The sequence below is a fragment of the Pyrus communis genome, chromosome 5 (assembly GCF_041283825.1).
Source record: "Pyrus communis isolate YQ-2024b chromosome 5, ASM4128382v1, whole genome shotgun sequence".
Lineage (NCBI taxonomy): Eukaryota > Viridiplantae > Streptophyta > Magnoliopsida > Rosales > Rosaceae > Pyrus > Pyrus communis.
The window spans coordinates 35043017-35066486 of NC_142569.1; the positions used below are offsets into that span (position 1 = coordinate 35043017).

The 23470-nt window shown below is 39.2% G+C and overlaps 2 protein-coding genes and 1 pseudogene across 5 annotated transcripts; 2 read left to right on the forward strand and 1 right to left on the reverse strand.

Moving 5' to 3' along the window:
• Positions 1–239: 239 nt before the first annotated feature.
• On the forward strand, positions 240–6010 carry LOC137726529 (sucrose-phosphate synthase 4-like; annotated as a pseudogene). The gene is made up of 14 exons (XR_015963210.1): positions 240–538; positions 1385–1474; positions 1568–1794; positions 1898–1961; positions 2085–2284; positions 2394–2864; positions 3017–3145; positions 3385–3516; positions 3604–3780; positions 3973–4026; positions 4155–4217; positions 4379–5220; positions 5335–5462; positions 5568–6010. The product of XR_015963210.1 is annotated as a sucrose-phosphate synthase 4-like (transcript).
• On the reverse strand, positions 1339–17131 carry LOC137725117 (uncharacterized). 3 transcript variants are annotated; one of them, XR_015963211.1, is made up of 14 exons: positions 16891–17129; positions 16682–16768; positions 15883–16016; positions 14871–14929; positions 14688–14742; positions 14557–14607; positions 13992–14031; positions 13345–13385; positions 13159–13263; positions 12401–12448; positions 12033–12152; positions 11548–11723; positions 2072–2275; positions 1339–1975 (listed from the first exon to the last, which is right to left on the reverse strand). XR_015963211.1 is itself a non-coding variant. In XM_068463708.2 (12 exons), the coding sequence occupies exons 1-12, from the start codon at positions 16937–16939 to the stop codon at positions 11655–11657; spliced, it is 858 nt and encodes a 285-aa protein (XP_068319809.2). In that variant the 5' UTR covers positions 16940–17129; the 3' UTR covers positions 11376–11654. The 3 variants fall into 3 exon arrangements, 2 of the variants coding, with proteins under 2 accessions (XP_068319809.2, XP_088551254.1); XM_068463708.2 differs by lacking the exons at positions 1339–1975; positions 2072–2275 and having other exon boundaries at positions 11376–11723; XM_088695128.1 differs by lacking the exons at positions 1339–1975; positions 2072–2275; positions 12401–12448 and having other exon boundaries at positions 11376–11723; positions 16891–17131.
• A 1543-nt stretch (positions 17132–18674) lies between these two features.
• Positions 18675–23229, forward strand: GDPD4 (PLC-like phosphodiesterases superfamily protein). Its single transcript, XM_068465332.2, has 9 exons — positions 18675–18917; positions 19400–19486; positions 19620–19717; positions 20396–20456; positions 20610–20687; positions 20797–20889; positions 21127–21216; positions 22503–22630; positions 22729–23229. The coding sequence occupies exons 1-9, from the start codon at positions 18699–18701 to the stop codon at positions 22895–22897; spliced, it is 1023 nt and encodes a 340-aa protein (XP_068321433.2). The 5' UTR covers positions 18675–18698; the 3' UTR covers positions 22898–23229.
• The last annotated feature ends 241 nt before the right edge of the window (positions 23230–23470 follow it).

Here is a 23470-nt window from a genome sequence, read left to right on the forward strand (position 1 = left end):
TATATATATATATTTTTTTTTTTTTTTAATTTTAAACAGCATCAAACTATATATATTCGATAGTATCATACATACATATATATTGTAAATCCAGTATTTACACTATTTTATTTTCTCCTATTGCACAGTTGCAAGGTTCCAAGAATTAAACTTTACAAGTATAGTATTCTCAGTTCTCACTACTTTTAGTAGCATCTACTGAAATATATATATACACACACACACACACACGCACACATAATCAAACATCTCTTAATTCACATACCAGAAGCTTGAATCAATAGTAGTCTTCCACCGTCTCAAAGCAAAGAGGGAGAAGCGAGGGAGGGAGATGGCCGGACACGACTGGTTAAACGGTTATTTGGAAGCAATTTTGGATGCGGGAAATAACATGAGGAAGAGGGACGACGGGAGGCAGAAAATTTCAAAGTTTGAAGAGCAAGTAAAGACCGACAAGTTGTTCAATCCGACCAAGTACTTTGTGGAAGAAGTTGTGAATAGCTTTGATGAATCTGAACTCCACAGGACATGGGTTAAGGTACCGATTGTTTTTAATTTCATGTAAAATTAACACTTAATTAATTCAGTAACTGAGGTTTTGCAGTTCAGGCTGTCTTTCGTAAACTTATATCAGAGCCCTGTACTAACTTTAGTTAACATTCGTTTTGTGGCCCTCAAAGTCTCACATCTCCTGCAAAACTTCAGGGTTTTTTTTTTTTTTTTAAATCTGAATTCATGAACAATGCATTTCCACAAAGAAATGAAGAAAGGCAGTGAATTGATTATTTCACTCGATGTATATACAATTGTAAGGATTTAGTGAATTGAGTGACATATAAAATAGAGAGAATCTGATTCACGAAAATGGTTTCAATATGGGATGGGGGATGTGATGAGCCATGAGTGATGAGCATATATTTGCGATTTGTGGGGGCCACAGATGGGTTTACACTGATTTTCTCCAAAGTTTAGTAGACCCCATGTTAACAAATGGTTTTTGTATACTATTTGGGGCCCACACATGTACGTAAATATGACAATTTTTTTAAAGTGCCGGAAACATGGTCTGATACACTAACTCTATATATTTTCAACCAAGTATAATAATATAATTGGTTAGAAACTTGAAAAAAAAAAATTCAAATAATTGTATTGATACACTTGGTGTACCAGGCTGTCTTCTCGGCACACTAAAGCATTTCTCATGTACATATATGTTCCCATTTTTTTGGTCCAATCCTAAAACTCTGATCTCATGAAAGGTGGAAGCAATATTCTGTATTTGTTTAGTGTTGATAAAAAAAAACTAACTAGCTAATAAAACTCATGTTTTAAAAGTTAAATTAATGTGAGAGGTATTAAATTAATGGGTATGGTGGCGCAGGTAATAGCTACAAGGAATACCCAAGAACGCAGCAATAGGCTTGAGAATATGTGCTGGCGCATTTGGCATCTCGCCCGTAAAAAGAAACAGGTGAGTGAATCAAGTGCTCAACTAAAACTAGCTACTTAACGAAGGAAAAGAAGGAATCTGGTTCGAACTTGGTGTGTGGGTGAGTGAGTGCAGATAGCATGGGATGACGCTCGAAGGCTTGTCAAACGACGTCTGGACAGGGAGCAAGGGCGCCATGACGCGGAGGATGACCTTTCCGAGCTGTCTGAAGGCGAGAAGGAAAAGGGGGACGTGAGTTCTGCAGAACCAACAGTGAAGGATATTTTAAGAAGTAAATCCGACATGCCTGTGTGGTCCGATGATGTTAACTAGTCTAGGCATCTTTACATTGTCCTGATCAGGTACGTATATATTTTTGCATATGCAGTTGAAAGTCAAAGTGTATCGTACAATTTGATCACTCATAGTGCGTTTCTTGTTCTTGACATCAATGACATGTTGTAGTATGCATGGGTTGGTGCGTGGAGAAAACATGTAACTCGGAAGAGATTCCAATACAGGCGGCCAGGTAAGAACAATGATCTGTTGATTCAGAATGATAATATATTCATCAAGAAGTAATATCTTGTGTGAAATTAATACTAATGGAATGTATATGGATTTACGTATGCATGGTACCTGCGATTTTCAGGTCAAGTATGTGATTGAACTTGCTCGTGCTCTGGCTAATACAAAGGGAGTCTACCGAGTTGATCTGCTAACGAGACAAATTACTTCATCGGAGGTAGACTCCAGCTACGGTGAACCCAATGAGATGCTCATATGTCCACCTGATGGAAGTGGCAGCTGCGGAGCCTACATTGTCCGCCTCCCCTGTGGACCCTGCGATAAGTAACTCTTCAATCCTTTTTTTCTTGATCCTACTGCCCTAGTATGTGTCTAGTGACCTAGTCCAACTCCAGATGTGAACATGATTTTGATTGAGGCATGCTGCCTGCAGGTATATACCCAAAGAGTCACTTTGGCCTCACATACCTGAATTCGTTGATGGGGCTCTCGGCCACATTGCGAACATGGCAAGAGCTCTTGGTGAAGAAGTCAACGGGGGAAAACCCACATGGCCTTATGTGATCCATGGCCACTATGCCGATGGTGGGGAGGTGGCTGCTCACTTGTCCGGAGCTTTGAATGTGCCAATGGGCATTCCTTAGGCCGAAACAAGTTTGAACAATTGCTCAAACAAGGGAGGTTGACAAAGGAGGACATCAACGCAACCTACAAAATCATGAGGAGGATCGAGGGTGAGGAGCTGGGGTTGGATTCTGCTGAAATGGTGGTCACCAGCACTAGGCAAGAAATCGAAGAGCAATGGGGGCTCTACGATGGCTTTGACCTCAAGTTGGAGAGGAAACTTAGGGTTAGGAGACGTCGTGGAGTCAGTTGCCTTGGACGATACATGCCAAGAATGGTGGTAAGCAACACTCACATTCTCTTCTCCTTCTCACTGTCAATGATTGTGGATTTCCAAATGAAAGATTAATGACTTAACGTCATGTCTCATATTTCATTCTTTTCTTCCCAAAGTCTTGTACAGACTAATCACTATGTGGTGCCGACATTTAGGTTATACCGCCAGGCATGGACTTCAGCTATGTTACTGCCCATGATTCCGAAGGAGATGGAGATCTCAAATCCTTGATTGGCTCTGATAGAGGTCAAAGCAAAAGGCATCTGCCTCCAATCTGGTCTGAGGTTGCATATTCTTCCACCTATTTCTCCTTTCACATATTCCCATTCCCTTCAATTGGTTATACAGGTATATATGCATTTTGTCCACCGGAAATAAAACAATCTCCCATCTCCTCCATAGCATTTCTAATCCTCCACGGAAAGAGTGAATGGAGATCTTCCTATAAATAAACTAGGCTTAGACTGACTTACAATAGGCATGTTATTGCCTGCTGATGCTGATTTCGTTTGTTGCAATGCAGGTAATGCGATTTTTTACCAACCCTCACAAGCCCACTATACTTGCATTGTCTCGTCCTGACCCCAAGAAAAATGTTACTACCTTGCTCAAGGCCTTTGGGGAATGCCGAGCTCTTCGGGAGCTAGCCAACTTGGTAAAGTTCATACTTTGATTTCCGATAACTGGATCATGTATTCTTAAACTATACACTAATGCTGGGTTATACCTGTTGCTTATGCAGACACTAATACTTGGTAACAGAGATGACATTGAAGAAATGTCAAATAGTAGCTCAGTTGTTCTTACAACCGTACTCAGGCTCATTGACAAGTATGATCTGTATGGGCAAGTGGCCTATCCTAAGCATCACAAGCAATTAGATGTGCCAGACATTTATTGTCTAGCTGCAAAAACAAAGGTACACACACACTGTATCATATAGGGCTTCAATTATTTCTTTAAAAATGAGCCTTGGTTGGCTTCACAAGGTCAGATGGCCCTTGTATCATCGTCCCCAAATAATCTGTTTTCGTACTATGTTACCTGCTGGTCATTTCTTTTCAACACTTCAATTTCTGAGAGTAACAAATTACAGTGATTTCTATTGAAGGGAGTTTTCATCAACCCAGCTCTCGTGGAACCTTTCGGGCTCACAATTATAGAGGTGAGCTTTCATGATCATCTGTTTCACTTCTAGGCTCTAGTGCAGAAAATCTTATGAAACGGTAACTATTTGTCCTAAATTCCTCACTGCAAACAGTGTATATAATGTTCTTGTGGTTTTGTTTCCAGGCAGCTGCTTATGGTTTACCAGTGGTCGCCACCAAAAATAGAAGGCCTGTGGATATTTTGAAGGTAATTATATTATTTATACCACATTTAGTTACTGCATTATTTCCACAAACAGAGGTGAAGCTCACTTGTATTAGTGGTTCTCACGACTATCAGAGACGTGGAATACTTTATTGTTGCTTTGTGTCTAATGAACTAACGGATAGTTGACTCTGTATTACCAGGCACTAAACAACGGCCTCCTAGTTGACCCACATGACCAGAAAGCCATAGAAGAGGCACTGCTCAAACTTGTCGGAGAAAAAAACCTCTGGCTTGAATGCAGATATAACGGCCTGAAGAACATCCACCGCTTTTCGTGGCTAGAACACTGCCAAAACTACCTCTCCCATGTTGAACATTCCAGAAACCATCACCCCACTACCCGTCTTCAGATCACGCCAATTCCTGAAGAGCCATTGAGTGAGTCTCTAAAAGATGTGGAAGACCTTTCTTTGAGATTCTCTGTGGAAGGAGACTTCAAGCATAATGGAGAGCTCGATGCAGCAACTAGACAGAGGGAACTGATTGAAGCCATAACTAGAATGTCTTCGTCCACTAGCAATGTAGGTGCTACTTATGGTCCTGGCAGAAAGCAGAGTCTATTTGTAATTGCCATCGACTGTTATGACCAGAATGGAGATGGCACCCAGGTATTTCAAGAAATTCTAGTGAATGTAAAGAAAGCAGCAGGCTTAGGCTATGGCCAGGGTCGAGTAGGCATTGTGTTGTTAACTGGTTCCAGCTTACAAGATATCATGAAAGCGTTTAAAGGGTGCCAAGTAAACATAGAAGATTTTGACGCGTTGGTCTGCAAAAGTGGGAGTGAAATGTACTACCATGGAGGGATCTAGCAGCTGACGCAGATTATGAAACCCATATCGAGTACAGATGGCCTGGGGAGAATGTGAGGTCCATGGTTCCAAGGCTAGCCAGGCTAGAAGTTGGAGCTGAGGATGATGTCGTGGAGTATGCCAGATCAAGTAGCTCTAGGTGCTACTCTTATAGTGTGAAACCAGGAGCCAAGGTGAGAAACTTGTATACTGTACAGAAACTACCAACCTCAATGGAAAGTGGTTCCTTAAGACATATTTGTAGTTTCATAATAAAAAATATCTATGTTCTGCTGTAACAATTGTAGACTCGACGGGTTGACGACCTGCACCAATTGCTGCGGATGAGAGGCTTCCGATGCAACCTTGTCTACACTCGTGTAGCTTCAAGGTTAAATGTTGTACCCCTATTTGCATCAAGAGTACAAGCACTAAGGTTGGGTTTCATTTGCTTACTATACTGTTACTATGCAACACTACACTGATGAAAGCATCAGAATATTTAGGTATTACTTAGTTGCTCTTCTATTCTCCTATGTAGATATCTTTCCGTCAGGTGGGCCATTGATCTTTCGAAAGTGGTTGTATTTGTCGGGGAAGAAGGAGATACAGACAATGAAGACTTGCTGGCCGGCCTCCACAAGACCCTAGTTCTAAGAGGCTCTGTTGAGTATGGCAGTGAGACGCTTATTCACGGTAAAGATAGTTTCAAAAGAGAAGCTGTAGTCCCACAGGATAGCCCTAACATTGCCCTCGTGGAGAGCTACCAAGCCCATGAAATCTCAGCAGCCCTTGAAGCACTTGGGATCAAGTGCTTTTAGTTTTTTCCATTATCTCTCCTTTACTTTATATGGGGAATATATTTCGACAACTCAAGCAAAAGTCTGAGTGCCACATATAAGGGAATATACATCTCAACTACCTGTAAGTAATTTCTCTTTGTGCAAGCAAGCATATACATATAAAATAACTGAATTTTCCGTTTCCGCCCTTCCCTATATATCTTTTAATTTCATTACTGACTACTACAAAAAGGGCACCCTCCCGTTCATGAATGATGTCTACTGGACATTCAAACGCACCTTAAAGTGCCTTGTTTAAGCATTCGTTAGCCCTATACAAATGATATGTTTTCTGTATTATCTATCTTGTAATAATAGTCAGATGTTTTATATACATCTTACACAGACACACATGCAATAAACTAAAGACACATGCTTGCTGCCCATGCTGCTGTCAGGAATATTAAACTAAAGACACATGCTTGCTGCCCATGCTGCTGTCAGGAATATTGCAGCCACGTGCCCATGCTGCAACACATCAGAGCACATGAGGTCTGCTGTCCAGGTTGTATTCCAATTGTGCAGTTGGTGGAGCAGCAGTTGATGGAGCAGATTCGGCAGTTGGTGGAGCAGCAGTTGATGGAGCTGGTGGAGCAGCAGTTGATGGAGCAGATTCCTTAACACGCCCCCGCAAGACGGTGGCACCATCGGAGACACCGATCTTGGAACGAAGGAGATGGAAACGTGGACGTGGCAAGGATTTGGTTAGAGCGTCTGCAAGCTGATCAGTAGTGGAGACATGAGAGACTTGAAGAAGACCACGAGTGACACGATCCCGTACAAACTGAAAATCAATATCGATATGCTTCATACGGGAATGGAGAACCGGATTAGCACAATAGAACATGGCTCCAATGTTATCACAAGAAACAGCCGGTGTTGTGGGGAGAGAAATGCCAAGTTCACACAGTAAGGACTGAATCCATATGAGTTCAGCAGTGGTGGCAGCAATGGCCCGGTATTCGGCTTCGGTAGAGGAGCGAGAGACAGACCGCTGCTTTCGGGAGCTCCAAGAGATGAGATTGCCACCAAGATAGACAACATAGCCAGTCGTAGATTTGCGATCATCACGATCACCAGCCCAGTCAGCATCGGAAAAGGCATAGAGACGATGAGAGGGGCGACGACAAAGATGAAGGCCAAAGGAAATGGTACCCTTCAGGTAGCGGAGAAGACGCTTGAGTGCCTGCCAGTGAGTCTCGGAAGGAGAATGCATGAATTGAGAGAGCTTATTGACTGTGAAGGAGATGTCAGGGCGTGTAAGACTGAGATATTGAAGTCCACCAACAAGACGACGGTAGGGAGTGGGATCCGTTGGGGAGGAGCCATCATGGAGCATGAGTGAGTGAGTGGTGGAGAGAGGCGTACTGACAGCCTTTGCACCATCCATCTTGGCATTGACAAGAAGATCATGAATGTACTTGTGCTGAGAGAGAAATAGGCCAGTGGCTGTGGGAAGGACTTCAACACCAAGAAAGTAATGTAAGGAGCCCAGGTCCTTGACGGAGAACCGAGTTGCCAACAGGTGAATGAACTTTGCTATAAGTGAGGAATCGTTTCCTTTAATAAGATCATCAACATAAACCAAAAAATAAATTACAGCAGTCCCTTTATTCAAGAGAAAGTGTGAGGCATCAGAGATGGCATTGACAAAGCCATGGGAGAGCAGAAATGAGTGTAATTCCTTGTACCATGCCCTGGGAGCCTGTTTGAGGCCATAGAGGGCTTTCCTCAATTTACACACATGAGATGGATGATTGGAGTCAACAAAACCAGGTGGTTGGACCATATAGACATTTTCACGGAGTGTGCCATGAAGGAAAGCATTGTTGACGTCCAATTGACGAATTGGCCACTTATGAGTCACGGCAAGATGCAAAACAATGCGTATGGTAGTAGGTTTGATCACCGGACTGAAAGTATCTGAAAAATCAATACCAGGACGTTGGTGAAAACCCTTGGCAACTAAGCGTGCCTTGTACCTGTCAATATTGCCATCAGGATGCCGTTTGATACGAAACACCCACTTACAACCAATAAGATTTTGAGAGGGAAGGGAAGGAACGAGCTCCCATGTACCATTGCGAATTAACGCATTGAACTCATTGGACATTGATTGTCGCCAAAGGGGATCCTTGACAGCCTGAGAGACACATGTCGGTTCAACTGAGGAGAGAATGGGATGTTTAGTAGCAGTCATAGCATACCGAGGATTGGGTTTGTGGATACCGACTTTGGCACGGGTGATCATGGAATGATTGGGGAGCACAGGAGGTACGGGGGGGTTGGGGGAGGTTGGGTTAGAGGATGGAAAGGTGACAACAGTCCTATGAGGGTTTCTAGTGTATGTACGAACGGGGTTGTTGGGGGGAGGTGGCTGGACGTGATCAGTTTGGGTTGGAGAATGTGGTGGGGTGAATATAGGTGCAGCGGATGGTGACGGTTCTGAGACAGGGGCAGATTCTGATGATGATGATGATGATGTGACGTGTGGTGGCAGCGAAGAAGAAACAGCCGACTCAACAGGCCTGGTGGGTAAGTGGACGGGAACATGAGTAACTGGAGAAAGAGAAGAGACCCAAGTGTGAGAGTTATCAACCGTGACATGGGGAGTGGAGGAAGGGAGGTTAGCAAGAGGAAAAGTGGACTCATCGAATTGAACATGCCGAGAGATAAAAATTTTGTGGGAGGAAAGATCAAGACACTGAAATGCACTTTGATTAGATGAGTAACCAAGGAAGAGGCATGGGCGGGAACGAGGGAGTAATTTATTGGAATTGTAAGGACGTAACCAAGGAAAACACAAGCACCCAAATGTACGAAGACGGGAGTAGTTGGGTTGTTCATCAAATAGTTGAGTGAATGGGGAGAGATTATTAAGAATCGGAGTGGGCATACGGTTGATAAGATAGGTAGCTGTTTTAAAGGCATAAGACCAATAGGTGAGAGGTAAAGAAGCTTGATGAAGAAGTGTGAGACCAGTTTCAACAATATGACGATGTCGTCGTTCGGCGACTCCATTGTGTTGAGGAGTGTGAGGTGGTGTAAGAAGATGGGTGATGCCATTGGATGAGAGAAAATGTTGGAGTTTGATAAATTCACCCCCACCATCAGTGTATAACCTAGTGATTTTTCTTTTGAAGTAATTTTCAACTAGTGCTTTGAAGGTGACAAAAGTGGAAAACACATCAGATTTCTTTTTGAGAGGGTAGAGCCATATATATTTTGTAAAATGATCAACAAAGATAACATAGTAAGAAAAACCATCAATTGAAGAGTATGGAGCAGGGCCCCAAACATCACTATAAACGAGGTCTAATGCACCATGACTGGTGAGAGACGAAGTTCCAAACGGGAGACAATGGCTTTTATTACATAGACATGAATGACAAACAGACTTGAACAACTTGGAAGACACATTAATGGAAGACATACGAAGGACTTGTTGGAGAGTTTGATGGCTGGGGTGACCAAGACGACGATGCCAGAGGTTGGGAGAGACCACCACACCCACCATAGCTTGTGGTTGATGAAATGATTTAGATTTAGGAGACCACTCATACACATCATCCTTATTCGGGCCTCGAAGAAGAACCGCCCCCGTGCTCAGATCCTTGACATGAAAGAAATCAGGAAAAAGTTCAATAGAGGTATTATTTTGTTTATTAAATTTAGAGATAGAAATAATGTCTTTTTTCATAGAAGGAACGCATAGAACGTTTGATAAGCTGAAAGATTGGGAGGATGAGGAGGGTAAAGTGGTTGAACCGACATGTGTGATACCCAAACCTGAACCATTACCAATAATTATTTCATCAGGACCATCATATATGGCTGCACCAGAGAGAGTGTTGACATTAGAGGTAACATGGTGAGAGGCACCAGAATCAAGCAACCATGTTGGAGAAGAGGTGGACCGGCCATGGGTGGTAGGATTGGCCACGAGCGTACTGGAAGGTCCAGATTGGAGTTGAGGGCAGCGTTTGGCACTATGACCTTGAGTGCCACACCATTGACAGAAACCACGATAACCTGTGTTGTTCATGTTGGTAGAGCGGCGACCATTGTCGGTGAAGGATTGTTGGATGGACTTGTAGGAACCACGAGAATTGGTGGCAGTGGAAGATGTGTGGGGGTGCTCAAAGGAACTACGAGAAGGATTGCGAGAGAGAAAGGACCCACGGTTGGAGTTGGAGTTGTGAGAGCGGAAGCCACGATTTGAGGTGTGGAAGCGAGATGTCTGAGTGACATTGGCAGTGATCACTGGGGGTAGAACAGTGGTATCATCACGCTTGAGAGCAGCTTCATGTTCAACCAGTTTGTCATGCAGGTTTTCAAAAGAGATTGAGGTGTCGCGGGAGCGAACTACCGCAGCAATTTCCTTGAAGTCCGAGCCAACACCATTAAGAATGTAGAGGAGGAGATCATCATCAGAGAGGGGAACATCAATGATGGCAAGCTCGTCTGCAATAATGCGGACTTCTTGTAGATACTCAGAGACAGGCTTGTTCTCACGACGCAGGAGAGTAAGGCGTTCTTTGAGACCAAGAACACGGGCACGGGCTTTGCTAGCAAAGAGATGAAGAAGCTTGTCCCAAGCTTCCTTGGATGTCTTGGCAGAGGCAATAAGGGAGATGACCTGTGGGGAGACGGAAGCAAGAATCGCATGAAGGAGGAGTTGATCTTGCCGAATCCAAAAGGTGCGAAGCACGGTTTGAGTGGTTGATGGGCAGAGATGAGAACCATCCACATAACCCATGAGATCGTAGCCATAAAGAAGGGCGTTGAACTGAGCACGCCAGGATGGGTAATTAGTGGGTGTGAGTTTCACAGGTAATTGGGCTGTAGCGTTTATGGTGATCAAGGTGGGAGTAGTGGAGTTGAGGTCTGGTAGAGGGTTGGTTGTAGAGGCGTCAGTGGCCATGGATGAAGACAGGGAAGAGATGGATCAGAAAAAAAATTTCTCGTTGGAGTTTTTGGGCTCTGATACCATATACAAATGATATGTTTTCTGTATTATCTATCTTGTAATAATAGTCAGATGTTTTATATACATCTTACACAGACACACATGCAATAAACTAAAGACACATGCTTGCTGCCCATGTTGCTGTCAGGAATATTAAACTAAAGACACATGCTTGCTGCCCATGCTGCTGTCAGGAATATTGCAGCCACGTGCCCATGCTGCAACACATCAGAGCACATGAGGTCTGCTGTCCAGGTTGTATTCCAATTGTGCAGTTGGTGGAGCAGCAGTTGATGGAGCAGATTCGGCAGTTGGTGGAGCAGCAGTTGATGGAGCTGGTGGAGCAGCAGTTGATGGAGCAGATTCCTTAACAAGCCCATGTTAGCATGGAACATAAGAACTACCTAAGGTTACAGAACTTACCCATGTATATGTGGTGAGTTAGTGGCAGATAGACTGCTATCCAAAGCCAAGTTAGCTAGGTGAATGTCAAAGACATTTTTCCGTTAGTGTATATCTAAGAGAACTAATTTCTCACTTACACAAAAGCATTTTCACTTATTGTATAGTGTTTGTGACGGAAATTTGTACAACTTTAACCAACGCCAATGCACAAAAAGACAAATTAATTTCAACTAAAGCAAATATCATTATGTCCCTGTTGCAAGAAAGGAACTAGATTTGGTTTCGGTTCTTGTTTGAACAGTTACCTGAAAAGCAAGCCAAGTATTCTAGGCTCTAGCCATGAGCCAACTGATGATTTCATTCTCAGACTTCCATCTTCCGCAATTCATGCATGTGTTTCAAGTTTTTTTTTTTATGCACAGATGCCCACTTCCGCTTTGTATTCCTCTCCGCAAGCACATTTAACCACATGAGATATTCCCTGTCAAAAGCATATTTCAATGAAAGGAAGGACACAGAATTTTTTCTTATTCAAATAAAATCATCTTCTTTCCAGAAAATATTCACTGAAGATAGACTTCAATTATCCTACATTTCAAAACCATCAAATTTCCATGGAAACAAAGGCACCAAAAGCCAGATGATTCCTTTTCATGTCTATTTAAGTGAGAACCCTTTCTCCAACAAACCCAGCTTTGGCACTTTGATTGGCCATATCACCAAATGGTCACATGGTTACAAATTTCTGTAAATCTGTAAACACCAAAGAAAAACCCGATAAACAGTTTACCCTCAGTTTCTCAATTTGGTCCTGCAGAGTATTCAAGTACTCAGTTTCTCCAGCTTTGTCTGATAGAAGAGCATTGTATTCTTCTTCCAGGGTCTTTATATCCATTGCCCTTAGCTCTGGCTGGAATCACCCATCATGAGAAGAGAAATGAAAAATTAGTTCACTCAATTCAAAATCCACCAAAACTCCATATTCCGGACAGTAAGACCAAGGACACACACTAGCAGAAAATAAAGTAATCATGTGAGACCAACTTCCCAGAGCATATCTTAGCTTCAAATTTTAAATCCTATGTTTCTGAAAGCACCCGCACAGGCATGTATACATCCACAAAGACATCAACCTATTTGTATTAGCAAACAACTGACCTTAAAATCATTTTCCCTCAAATTTACTTGCTCAATAGCCTGCTTCATCTGAATCGGTACAAGAAAGCAGCATAAGAAACAATCACAACTCAAACTGTGAAGCAGATCTCAAAGAGAAGTCGAATAGTTGCAATATTAATTTAATAAAGGAATTTGTTCTACAGGATGTGATGTGAAAAGCAGAATAAACTTAATATGATTCCTTTCAAGTCAAATTGTTTATCATATCAGTAGGTTCTCATGAAAATACATTGTCAGTTTTAGCTAAATATGTAAGCCTGAACATACCAAATAAAAAGAAAAAAACAGAAAACCAACAAAACTTTGTGCAAACAAGATCCACTCTAATCAACTGATGTATATAAACGGCCAGACAGGTCATAATCTCTGAGCAAAGAGTACAAAATATTCTGTTTTCAGAGTGTCAATCTGAATCATACATAGAACGAGAATCCATCTAAATAAAGGTTCAAACAATCTAGCGACAAACTATATCATACTGCCTTCCAGAGAATGTTTCCTACATATACATGTAGAGAGAGAGAAATTTCACTTGTCAGACTCTGACATGTGATGTTGCCAACCTGCAAGCCTAGACTGTTGTTAGGTTGTCTAAATATCACCTCAATTGACTGTCTAAGAATGTAGCATGTCAAACTTTCTGGCAACATATACTTTATGTAACCCCACCTAAAAGAAAGAATCAATATATACTAATTTAATGGAAGTTGGAACCAAAAAAATCCTGTGGAGGCAACCTTGCAGTTCTTGATAACAAGTTCAGAGTTCATTTGTAAAATCTCATCAAGCTTGGCTTTAGCAGAATCCAACATGTTCATTAGGTTCTTCCTTGCATCATTGCCCTGTTATTACAAAATAAATCGAAAGGTTGCCACTACATAAAACTCCATACATCTTAAGGATCAACCAAAGTAGTTCCATACCTGGCTGTCCATGATGAGGTGGTTATCAAAACTAGCCTTCCCTGTATAAGACAAGTAAAAATAATAATATTACGAGTAAAATCACCATGTATCAGAGGCATGTCTTGAATTAAAGACACCTTGCTAGCATCATATGGAGCATGATATATTTTCCCTATCACTGGTGTATAACTGAGGCAAGTTGCTCTTACAATACCTAATTTGGTAGTGGTACAGCTTGTTCATAACCCATTTTATAGACTGCAGTTTATATGCTAATTTAAAATAAAGAAACAGATCATCAATTATGATTGGCAAATTTGTTTTGGCAAGGAAGGCCTTGCTTCTTTCTTACAGAATGATTATTACATATTTTCATTTGGAAGGTAGGGTGCAAACTGCAAAGGCAGCACGCGTAAAGAGGTTTCATCAGCTCCAGCATGATGCTTTTAGGTTCAACTGTGTTGCAAAATATTAACAATTTGAATGCAATAATTTCTAAATCACCAGCTTTCTTTCAGGACTTCACCTTAGAAGGCATAAATAACTTCACTAACAGATCACATTTTATTTGCTCTCATTGCCATTATATTATATGCACAACAGAAAGTTGATGATAGAGACCCCAAACTCAGAAGAGCATGTAGTTAAGTAGTCTAGGGCCATACCTTGAAACTCGCCTCTTTTCTCATCAAATCTATCCTTAACCTGCATAAAATCTAATAAGTCCTGTAACACAATTAACTTCTATCTGCATTACTTTAAACTTTATGTCAGAAGCACAAGCAAGAAAGATAAAAAAGACCCAGCAATACATAATTACGCATGAGTTTCATATCTCCAAAATCCAAATTTTTTATTTAGTCCAAGTCTGAAGAAATAAGCGGTTTTTATGAAGGAAGGGGGAAAGGGACTTGCCACAGTTGGAAACATAGATTCATGGGTTATTATGGGCCTCCAGTTGAGTACCGGCTCACCCTTAAAATCTATTTCATTACTGTAGTGGGATTTTAAAGAAATGGGCTTCAATATTTAAGCTTCTCATTACCCACAGGAGTCCCACCTCCATAGCATAAAAATTACTCTTTCTTCAATCAAGAGTCAAGACATCAAGTCAAAGAAGTGAGGAAATTGTACACATATGTATTACAGTAAACTAGAAAGATAGCCAACAGCATTTAAGAAGCTATCACATGTGTAAATAAAGAAAGACAAAAAAGAACGAAGTTGTACCATTCCATGCTCTCCCAGTTCCATGTGAGTGCAGTGAGAATAGACCCAATCCTAACCAATATTGAAAAAGGGAACAATAAATGCAATGAAGAAAGAGCACAATATAAATGAAGGTGACTCCAAAGCCAAACCTGTTGCTGCTGCAATTTGGCATTGACATCCTCTCTAACCTTCACGTAGTGAGTGCTGTTATGACAAACATGGAAAGTCGATAAGTTTTTTTTGTATCTTGATTTATGTGTGTCCTCGCTGGGAATAAGTTGATATATAATATCAGCTTCAAGTTAAACAATTTAGCTTGCGTATTGAAATACCTCTTTTCTATAAGCTTGGAAGATAAGTTGATTCTTTCTTGTTCGATAAGCTCCAGAGTCTACATAGGTACCAAAATATTTATTGTCATGACTCATGAGCAATTGAGCATATGATAAACTTATTCATTTCTCTTTGAAAGTAAAATGGATACTAGTCAGGGATGTTAAATGATAAACACTACATGCATAATTCAACTCGCCTTTACTATTCCATAAAAGAGTCAAACGAAATATTTTTATGAAATAAATTTTGTCTTATACGAAACAGATAAACCCAGACTCCCAAATGAAGTGTAATCAGCAAAATAGTAATGTATATCAGAACTTTGAATTTTTTAACTTGTTAGATAGTCCCTGCGTTCTTAACTTCTTACAATCAGACATGCATGGCCGGAAAATAGAACTAAAAAACTTATCAACATGGTATTAACAAAATGTACAGAAAAGCATGGCTTATACACACTTGAATATAAGCAAGGCTACCGCACATTATAGAGAAGAAAGGGCTTCTGATTATGAGTTAAACACGTAAAGAAAACTAAAGCAAAATAAAATGACCCAAGTCCAAGTATTGACCTGAAAATGGAACACCAACACAAGTGTAATATCAAACAGGCTTCTATTTGATAGAAGATAGTTATACCATTGACGTGAAGCTACTCAGAACAGGTCAATGTTTTCTATTTCAAGTAAAGTTTAAGCCATGTGTTTGGAACTTTGGTGGGCAATTAGAAATTCCATCTGAAACAGAAGACATAAGGAAGAAAATGACTTTTTCAAAAGTTAAAACAGAAGAAATGCGGAAGATGATGCAGCTGTCCACTTGGATCTAAAATGTTTCTACCTTTTTCACTGTTTTACTTTATGAAAATTGATGATTATTACAATAATTTGCACACCTCACAACTTCCATTTGTAGATACTACATGTTGCCAAGTTGATTGCTTTAAGTTTTAACCTCATCTTGATTAGCATACACCAGCAGAGCCACACACAAACACACAATGGCTACCTGGATCAGTGTGGACGAATCAGACTCCAAAGAAGCTATCTTTCTCTGCTTTTCCAAAATTAGCGAGCATACTTGACCCTTGGCATTTTTCATCTGCTCAATGTCTTCCATGAATCGTTTTGTTTCTGATATTGCTGCAACAGAAAAGAGTCACAATTCAAAAGTGTAAAAGGCAACTAACTGAAGAACAAATGGCAAATAGAAAGTAGTTTCATATCTGGAACTCAATGCATTAAACTGCCCGAAATGTTCAAATGGAAGATGCTGGATTTTACTTTCCCAACTAACTACAAATTAAAAGGAAACCTTAATGACCAAAACATGTAGACCTGAATACATTAAATTGCTCGAAATGTTGTAAAGGACTTATAATCAACAGAAATCCTTGAATAACTAGAATATTCAAACAAGTTGAATGCAGATCCAATCCAATTGAATGCATCTCGTGCCTCAATCTCACTTCTCGCGTGTCTGAGAACCATAGGGTAGCAGCAAAGAATCAAGATAGACTTGATTCAACAGTTTGAAGGCTGTTCTTTATAAATGGATGGCATTTTGGTCATATAATTAGCATTAAATTTACATTTAAAACGAGTCTACTGTAGGAGGAAGCTAGGAGCAAAATTCGATGTTCCAACATTTGAGAAAAATACAGGTATTAGATTGAAGGGAAACGAATCAAAATTTTGCACTCATTAATTTTAAACACAGATTAAAAGAATGAGCAAACTGCCTGCAAACATACAAAAATGGAGTCAAACTAAGCACGAAATGTAAATCCGAAGAAGAAGAGAAGAACCAGAATTGAGATCGTTCTCCAATGTCTGAATGGTGGTCAACTGCATTTGCTCTTCCACTGAGACCTTTGCAGCTTGATCTTCCACATCTATACATTTTTCGAATTAAAAAAGAACAGATCAATCGGTCGAAATTTGCGTAATTAATTCAGAAAAAAAAAAGGAAAATATTAACAAATTGAAAAGAGAGGGATTCGAAATGGAAATGCACCGTTCATCTGAGAGCGCAACGTCTTCATGTACTGCAAGTATTCCTCCATTTTCTTCTTCTTCTTCTTCTTCTTCTTCTTCTTCTTCTTCTTTACTTTCTTTCTCTCTTTACAGCTTTAGCTCACAGAGAGCGAGAGTGTCAACCATCAACTGTGAAGTGAAGATTGGGATTTAGGAATCGCCGATTTTTGGAGGGAAAGTTGAGGAGAAGATCGAGGTTCTGGTCGCCTGATACATCCCCATACTTAACCCAGCCCAAACAGACATTGCTGATTTTTATTGGGCCCAAACAAATTTTGCTGATTTTTACTGGCCCAAACACAATTGACCGCTCACAATTTATTTTAGGTGGTGATTTTTACAAACTTCATTTTATGTCACATACACTTTTAATAAATGAAAATTAATGAAAATGATTTGAAAATTTTGAATTTTAATCAAAATAACAAAAATGTGTTGTAAGTGAATAGTACCATGAGTGACTTTTTAAAGTAAAAATATCATTAACGTTAAAGGTAAACAATATTATAAATATTTCGTTACAACTCTCTTTTAATGATTTGATAACTTTGTATATAATTATACATAGCGTCGTCGTTTGACACACCTTATTCACCTCACACAAAACCGGTCTTCTTCTCGGCCTTGTGGAAAAGTGCATTAGCACTTAACCTTATGGTTTCAAGCTAAAAGGCCGGTAAGTATTGCAGGGAGAACTGAAATATCATTTGGTAACTAGTTTTAATTTTTAGTTCGAAAATACTTATTTATTTATTTGTCCACCGAACTTGTATTAAGTTGACCATTTTTCTTTGGACTTTGATTTTAGCCAATAACCCTCTTAACTTTATAAATAGCCAAGTTTCCAAAAATCGACAAATTTCAAAATAGTAAAAACTAAAAACCAAAACCAACAACTAGTTTCTCTAATTTTCAAAATTTCGCCTTGTGTTTTCACTTGTTATTATTAATTTTCAAAACAATAAAATTGAATTGTAAGATAAATTTATTGGAGCCTTATGATGACTATTTTGTTTTTTATTTTTAGTTTTAACTTTCTTAAAAAGTTCAACTTTTTCATTTTTAGTTTTCATTGGTGTTGGTGGTGTCCTCAGGAAACTTGTCGGGGGCATGGGTTTCTGATTTTTGTGCTAATCTTGGTTGAGGTGAGATTCTATGCATTGAAGTTCGAGGTGTTTTTATTAGACTGCAACTTGCATGAAATTATGGAATTAAGAAGATTATGGTGGAACTAGATTCTGCTCTTGCAGTTCAATTGATTTCAAATGCAAAAGTGGATAATCACCCTCTAGGAAGTTTGGTACTAAGTTGTCGTGCCCTTATACACCAAAGTTGGTCTTGTGAAATTCATCATATCTATCATCAAAAGAATTTTGTTGGTGATGATTTGGCTCATTTGGGTCTAGTCTTTTTTGAGTAAGCTCCTCTTTTTTATTATCAGTTGTCAACTGCAGATATAGCTGGAGTATTATGACCTGGTAATATTCTTATATAATATTTCTTTCCTTTCAGGCTTATGCCCCCTCGTCAACCAAAAAAACAAGTTCAACTTTCAATTTTTAAAATGTAAAATTAAAAGAAAAACAAAATAATTGAGAATTTATCTCACATTTGACTTTTATTCTTTTAATTTAAACTTTCAACTTTCAAAGTTTTAAACGTTGAAAACAAACTAGTTTTTAGTTTTCAAGAAAATGAAAAATGAAAATGGAATTAATTTATCAAATAAAAATTAGAAATTGGGAAATTAAAAATTGAAATAGCCTATTCTCCTATCATATATCATATATGTGGATGTTTCAGGTGAGTACGAGTCGTATGCCCAGAATGGCGATCTCAACGAGAGTTGGGAGGAGGCAAGCGTTGCTGCATCAGAGTCTTCAGAGACGGCAGCAGTGGAGATTTTCTTCAAAGAGAGTCTTGTTTCGCGCGATTCTCGTAAGCGTGGCCTTCATCGCTTTTGTCCCTCCCATTTTCTTCCTCTTCAGACTCAAACTCTTTCATCAGGTACTCTTTCCTTTTACATTTTCCACCTCCTTCCTCTTCTTTTATCTACTAACACAAAATACCCATCAATATCTTAATTTTGACATTTTTCATTCATATTATAAATTGAGAATGCCGGAATTGAATCGTAGGGCTGAGTGCCACCAGACAACAAACCGTAATATCTCATTAGGTTTAACTTGATTTGGGAGAATTCTTAAAGTTACTCACCGTTTTACAAAAGACAAGGAATTGTGTAATTTAGGCTTTATTGTACGGCATGGGTGCTTTTAGTTTGGCTGCCAACTGCTTAGATTATCAAGTGTTAAGAGTTTGATTGTAGCTACATAGAATCTGACGCCAGCGACAAACTGACTGATGCATATTTTCCCCATAAATATGCAAGTTGTGTATGCCCGTAATTCGGTATTTACGAAGGACGTAACATTTTTCATTCCGGAGGCTCAGATAATTTACCGTCTAGGTTTTTAATCTTTCTACAGATGCAGTCGAGAAAGTGTGGTTGGCTAAATGAGCCTCCTCTTGTATGTGCGCACGGAGGTGACTCTAGTAAGGCCTTTCCTAACACGGTAAGCTCCCAATCTTAATTAATTAGTTTCATTGGAACTTTTATATTAACTTAAAGCTCTGACTATTGAGTTCCCTATCCGGCTATCCCTGTCTCTCTCACACATTTTTATCCTTTTGTTCACTACTTCACAGATGGCTGCATATCGTTTTGCTCTTCACTCTCAAGTAGACTGCATTGAGATTGATGTTTCTCGTTCTTTAGATGGAGTTTTGCTTGCGCTCCATGACAGGTAGAGTGGGTCACAAACTTCACGTAATTTTCCTAGTTTGACTCCATATCTGATTGTTGTCATAAATATTAACAATGATTTTCACTGAGCTTTTCTTTTTCTAACAACAAAAAGTCTGCGATGAACTTCCCTTTATTACTTTACTATATAATAAGACACTAGATGACCATCCTACTGTCCAAAATCAAACCAAAATATTATTCTGTGTGATTTCATAAACATAAGAAAAATTATATTAATAAGACATGCTTCAGTAATGAGCACAGTTTTTGCCCTTCGTGGGACATGATTTATCAAAGATATGCTATTGTATAAATTTTAAATGTTCAATCGAGACATTATTAATTGATTTGGCTTGTATAAAAAGTTTCATATTGTATCCGTATGGTATTTCCAGCAATACAGGCATTTGCATCCTTGGAATACCTCTTACTAGTCAAATCCTTATCATTCATCATATCAGAAGTCTAGACGTAATTGTAACTAAACAAACATTGAAGCTTGGCTTTAAATGGTCCCAACCAAACTTGAATTATGTGGACTAGTGTTATTGGATCTCTGATGCGACGTTGAAATACTATGTCAACTAAAAGTTTGATTTCAAGTTCTGAACTATCGCTATGCCTTGCATTGTTAGAATTTTATTTGAAAGATTTGATTCTCAAATGCCACAGGCAGGGATTTGCAGAGGATAACTGGAAACAATACTTCTAAGGTTGGGCACTTAAGTATGAAAGAGGTGAGTTTGCTATCAAGCTTTCGTTTGAACTATGTTAATAAATATCTCTATCCTGGATTTCTTGAGAACGCCATCTTGTCGTCATTTTTAATTATACTGTTAGGTAGTTGCGATAACGTTGATTGAGAATATACTTTTGGTTTGTGGTTGTAGATAAAAGATCTTGGTTCCATGGATCATTCTGGAAAGGTCCCTGATAAAAATATTCTTACAATTGAAGAGGCTTTGGAGGTATCTTTCATGATCTGCTTTTACATCAATGTAAATGATCCTTTTGGTGTGCCTTAGCAGCCCCCTCCCTCGAATTGCTCTTTGACTCTGGTTCTGATTGTTGTTTCAGTTAGTTTCAGGTTCAGTTCGGCAGGTGATTCTAGATGTAAAGGTCGGGCCTCCCTCATTTGAAAAAGGGCTTGCTAAGGATCTACTTTCTGTTGTAAGTTTGTCTGCTTCATCTTCTGCCCTTGTTATTCTTTATTTTTAAAATGTTACAATCACAATTTACACTTAGAATCCCCAAAGTAGTCAACATCTTCATGTTTACTGAAGTCATATGAAATATTTTTCATTACTTTTATAATTATTGTTATTGTTGTTATTATTCAGGTACATTTGTAATTTCAGTTAACATTATTATCCAAGTAACCTCAAGCTTCTCTAAAACTTTTTCAAGGTTAAGAGGGTGCAGTGTAAGAACTGCCTTGTATGGGCTAAAAGTGACAATTTAGCAAGGGATGTAATCAGACTCTCATCAGATGTCACGGTAACCAGCAACATGTGATTTTTCTTTTTCTGGTCTCTTGCATAATTTCTGCAGAAACACGTTTTGAATTAAAGGATATTATTGGTTTGTGTTCGTTTCTGAATTTGATAACTTGATTAGTTGGGGAATTTTATCTCAAGAGAGTGGTTTCTTTATGTGCATAATTGTGGTCAAGTTGTAGGTTCCCATTTAACTGCAATCATCGCATATCTTGAGTACCAGGGGTCTACATGTTAAATAAAGTTTCTTGTAAACATGTTTGTTTAAGAGCTAGAAGGTTTATTTCTCTGTTCTTTTATTTTTCTGCATTATTTCAACTCGTCAGGTGTACAGTTAGAGTCATCACTGCGCCATGTGGCCTTTTGAGTGTGGGGAGACCTGCATTGAGTGAGTTAAACTAACCAACAAAGTATAAGTTGGTGTGTGATTTGTGTGCTAGGAAGAAAGCACGCTAACCATGATATGAAATATTGCTAGGCGTGGTTTACAAAAATATCATATTTTATTTACTTTGTAAGTTAGATAGTTTTGTTTCTCAAAGCAGTAAATAGTAACGACTATAGTAACAGTACTACCAAGAGTTGGGATTGATTGTCATTGCCCACAGCAAGTCACCACTTATGCTGACAAATGTAAACTCTTGTTGCAAGAGTTTGAGCAGATGTTGATAAATGTTTTAAGACTTGCTGGCACAAGGAAGCGATTCTTCTATCTTTGTTTCTCCTTTCCGGTATTTGGATTTGATGAGGTCTCTAAGCTTCTGGACCTCTCAAGTACTCTGAACCAGCCTTTTTCTTACTAACCAGGTCCATTCTATTTTTGTTTTCTTAGCGATAGAATGGCCTTTCTCTTACACAGATGGATGTTAATAATTATATATTAGTTTGTTTGTAGGTTGTCATTTGAAACCCTTTTCTTGCTCTTTGAACTGTTTTTGAGTAATAAAAGAACGAAAATTAAAAAAATCTGCAGATTGTGCACATCTGAGTGGCAAAACAGCTTGCTTACTGTTTCTAGATCTTCAAAAACAAACCTGATGTACAGCACTATCCTGGCCCAAAACCTTCTTTTGTCCAGTGCAAATGCTAGTCTATGAACACCTTTATAGATTTAAGTATATTTTGTTTCAGTTTGTTGTTGCATGTCCCGGCAGGGCTTAGTCAATGAAATTGTTTGTAGTCACGCACTAGGGTAGTGGGAAAAAATATTGATACTAATACCAGATGTTTCAGTTCAAAAGGCAGTTATGTTATGTTTTGAATGAGCATTTGGTGATATTACTGCAGGTCGGGTACATTGTTATGATGGATCCGTTGACCGGGGCCAGAAGCAACTTACTGAGGATGACGGGTGCAGGCGTTGTTGGTGTGTACCACCCATTGATTGATGAGAAGCTTGTGAGAATTCTGCATGGGTATGACTTCAACTTAGACGCTTTAGCATTGTAAGATACCTAGAGTGTATAGATGCATGTTAATGAGATTTCATGCTTTACGTCTGGGTTTCTAACAGGAGAAAGAAGAAAGTGTATGCGTGGACTGTCGATGATGTGGATTCCATGCAAGAAATGTTGTCTGAGCACATTGATGCCGTCGTAACGAGCAACCCAACTGTACTTCAAGGTATAATGCAAGATATCAAAAGAGAGTGTCTGGAGCACGGTTTTTCCTTATCAGAATAGTACCTGTTTATTTCAAGTAGCGGAACATTTGGGCCAAAAACAAAAAGGGAAATTGGTGTTGGACTGTTCTGAAAATCTCAAGATATCACCTGTACGTCCGTCCCTAGGAAAGTTGTTCAATACGCCAATGTATTTCATGTCATACATTGTGGTTTGGAATCGTTTTGTTTAGACAGGCAAATATGATGATTTCGTTTAAAATGTTTAAATCTTGCCCTTCATGCCCTTCATTTGAACAATGCATGGCATAGATTTATACAATGTACTACCTAAACTAAAAACAATTTACCGTCTCCTTTTTTGATGACTGAATACGATGCACTTACAATTAACTCTTTGTAATGCTATGAATTTTTGAAAAATCATTAGTGACACGTACGCAAAATGAAATGTGACGATTGATGGGAGTCAATCAAACGGCTGCCAATAGATAAGGAGGTTGGGAAAACATGACTCCATACATCATGTGTCATAATATAAGTAGTTGAATACTTAAATTTTTTTTTATAACTACTTATATTATAATACTTGATATACATATTTCTCCTTGAGATCTTATTAACTACCACATGT

What these genes read in the sequence shown, in the direction of transcription:
- LOC137725117 (XM_068463708.2), bottom strand. Translation starts at nt 16,939, where the DNA reads ATGGAGGAATACTTGCAGTACATGAAGACGTTGCGCTCTCAGATGAAC. An exon ending in ACCTCATCATGGACAGCCAG is followed by an intron (nt 13,264 to 13,344) that starts GTATGGAACTAC and finishes TTGTAATAACAG; the next exon opens with GGCAATGATGCAAGGAAGAA. An exon ending in TTGTTATCAAGAACTGCAAG is followed by an intron (nt 12,449 to 13,158) that starts GTTGCCTCCACA and finishes GTACCGATTCAG; the next exon opens with ATGAAGCAGGCTATTGAGCA.
- GDPD4 (XM_068465332.2), top strand. Translation starts at nt 18,699, where the DNA reads ATGTGGATGTTTCAGGTGAGTACGAGTCGTATGCCCAGAATGGCGATC. An exon ending in TTGCTTGCGCTCCATGACAG is followed by an intron (nt 19,718 to 20,395) that starts GTAGAGTGGGTC and finishes TGCCACAGGCAG; the next exon opens with GGATTTGCAGAGGATAACTG. An exon ending in GACTCTCATCAGATGTCACG is followed by an intron (nt 21,217 to 22,502) that starts GTAACCAGCAAC and finishes ATATTACTGCAG; the next exon opens with GTCGGGTACATTGTTATGAT.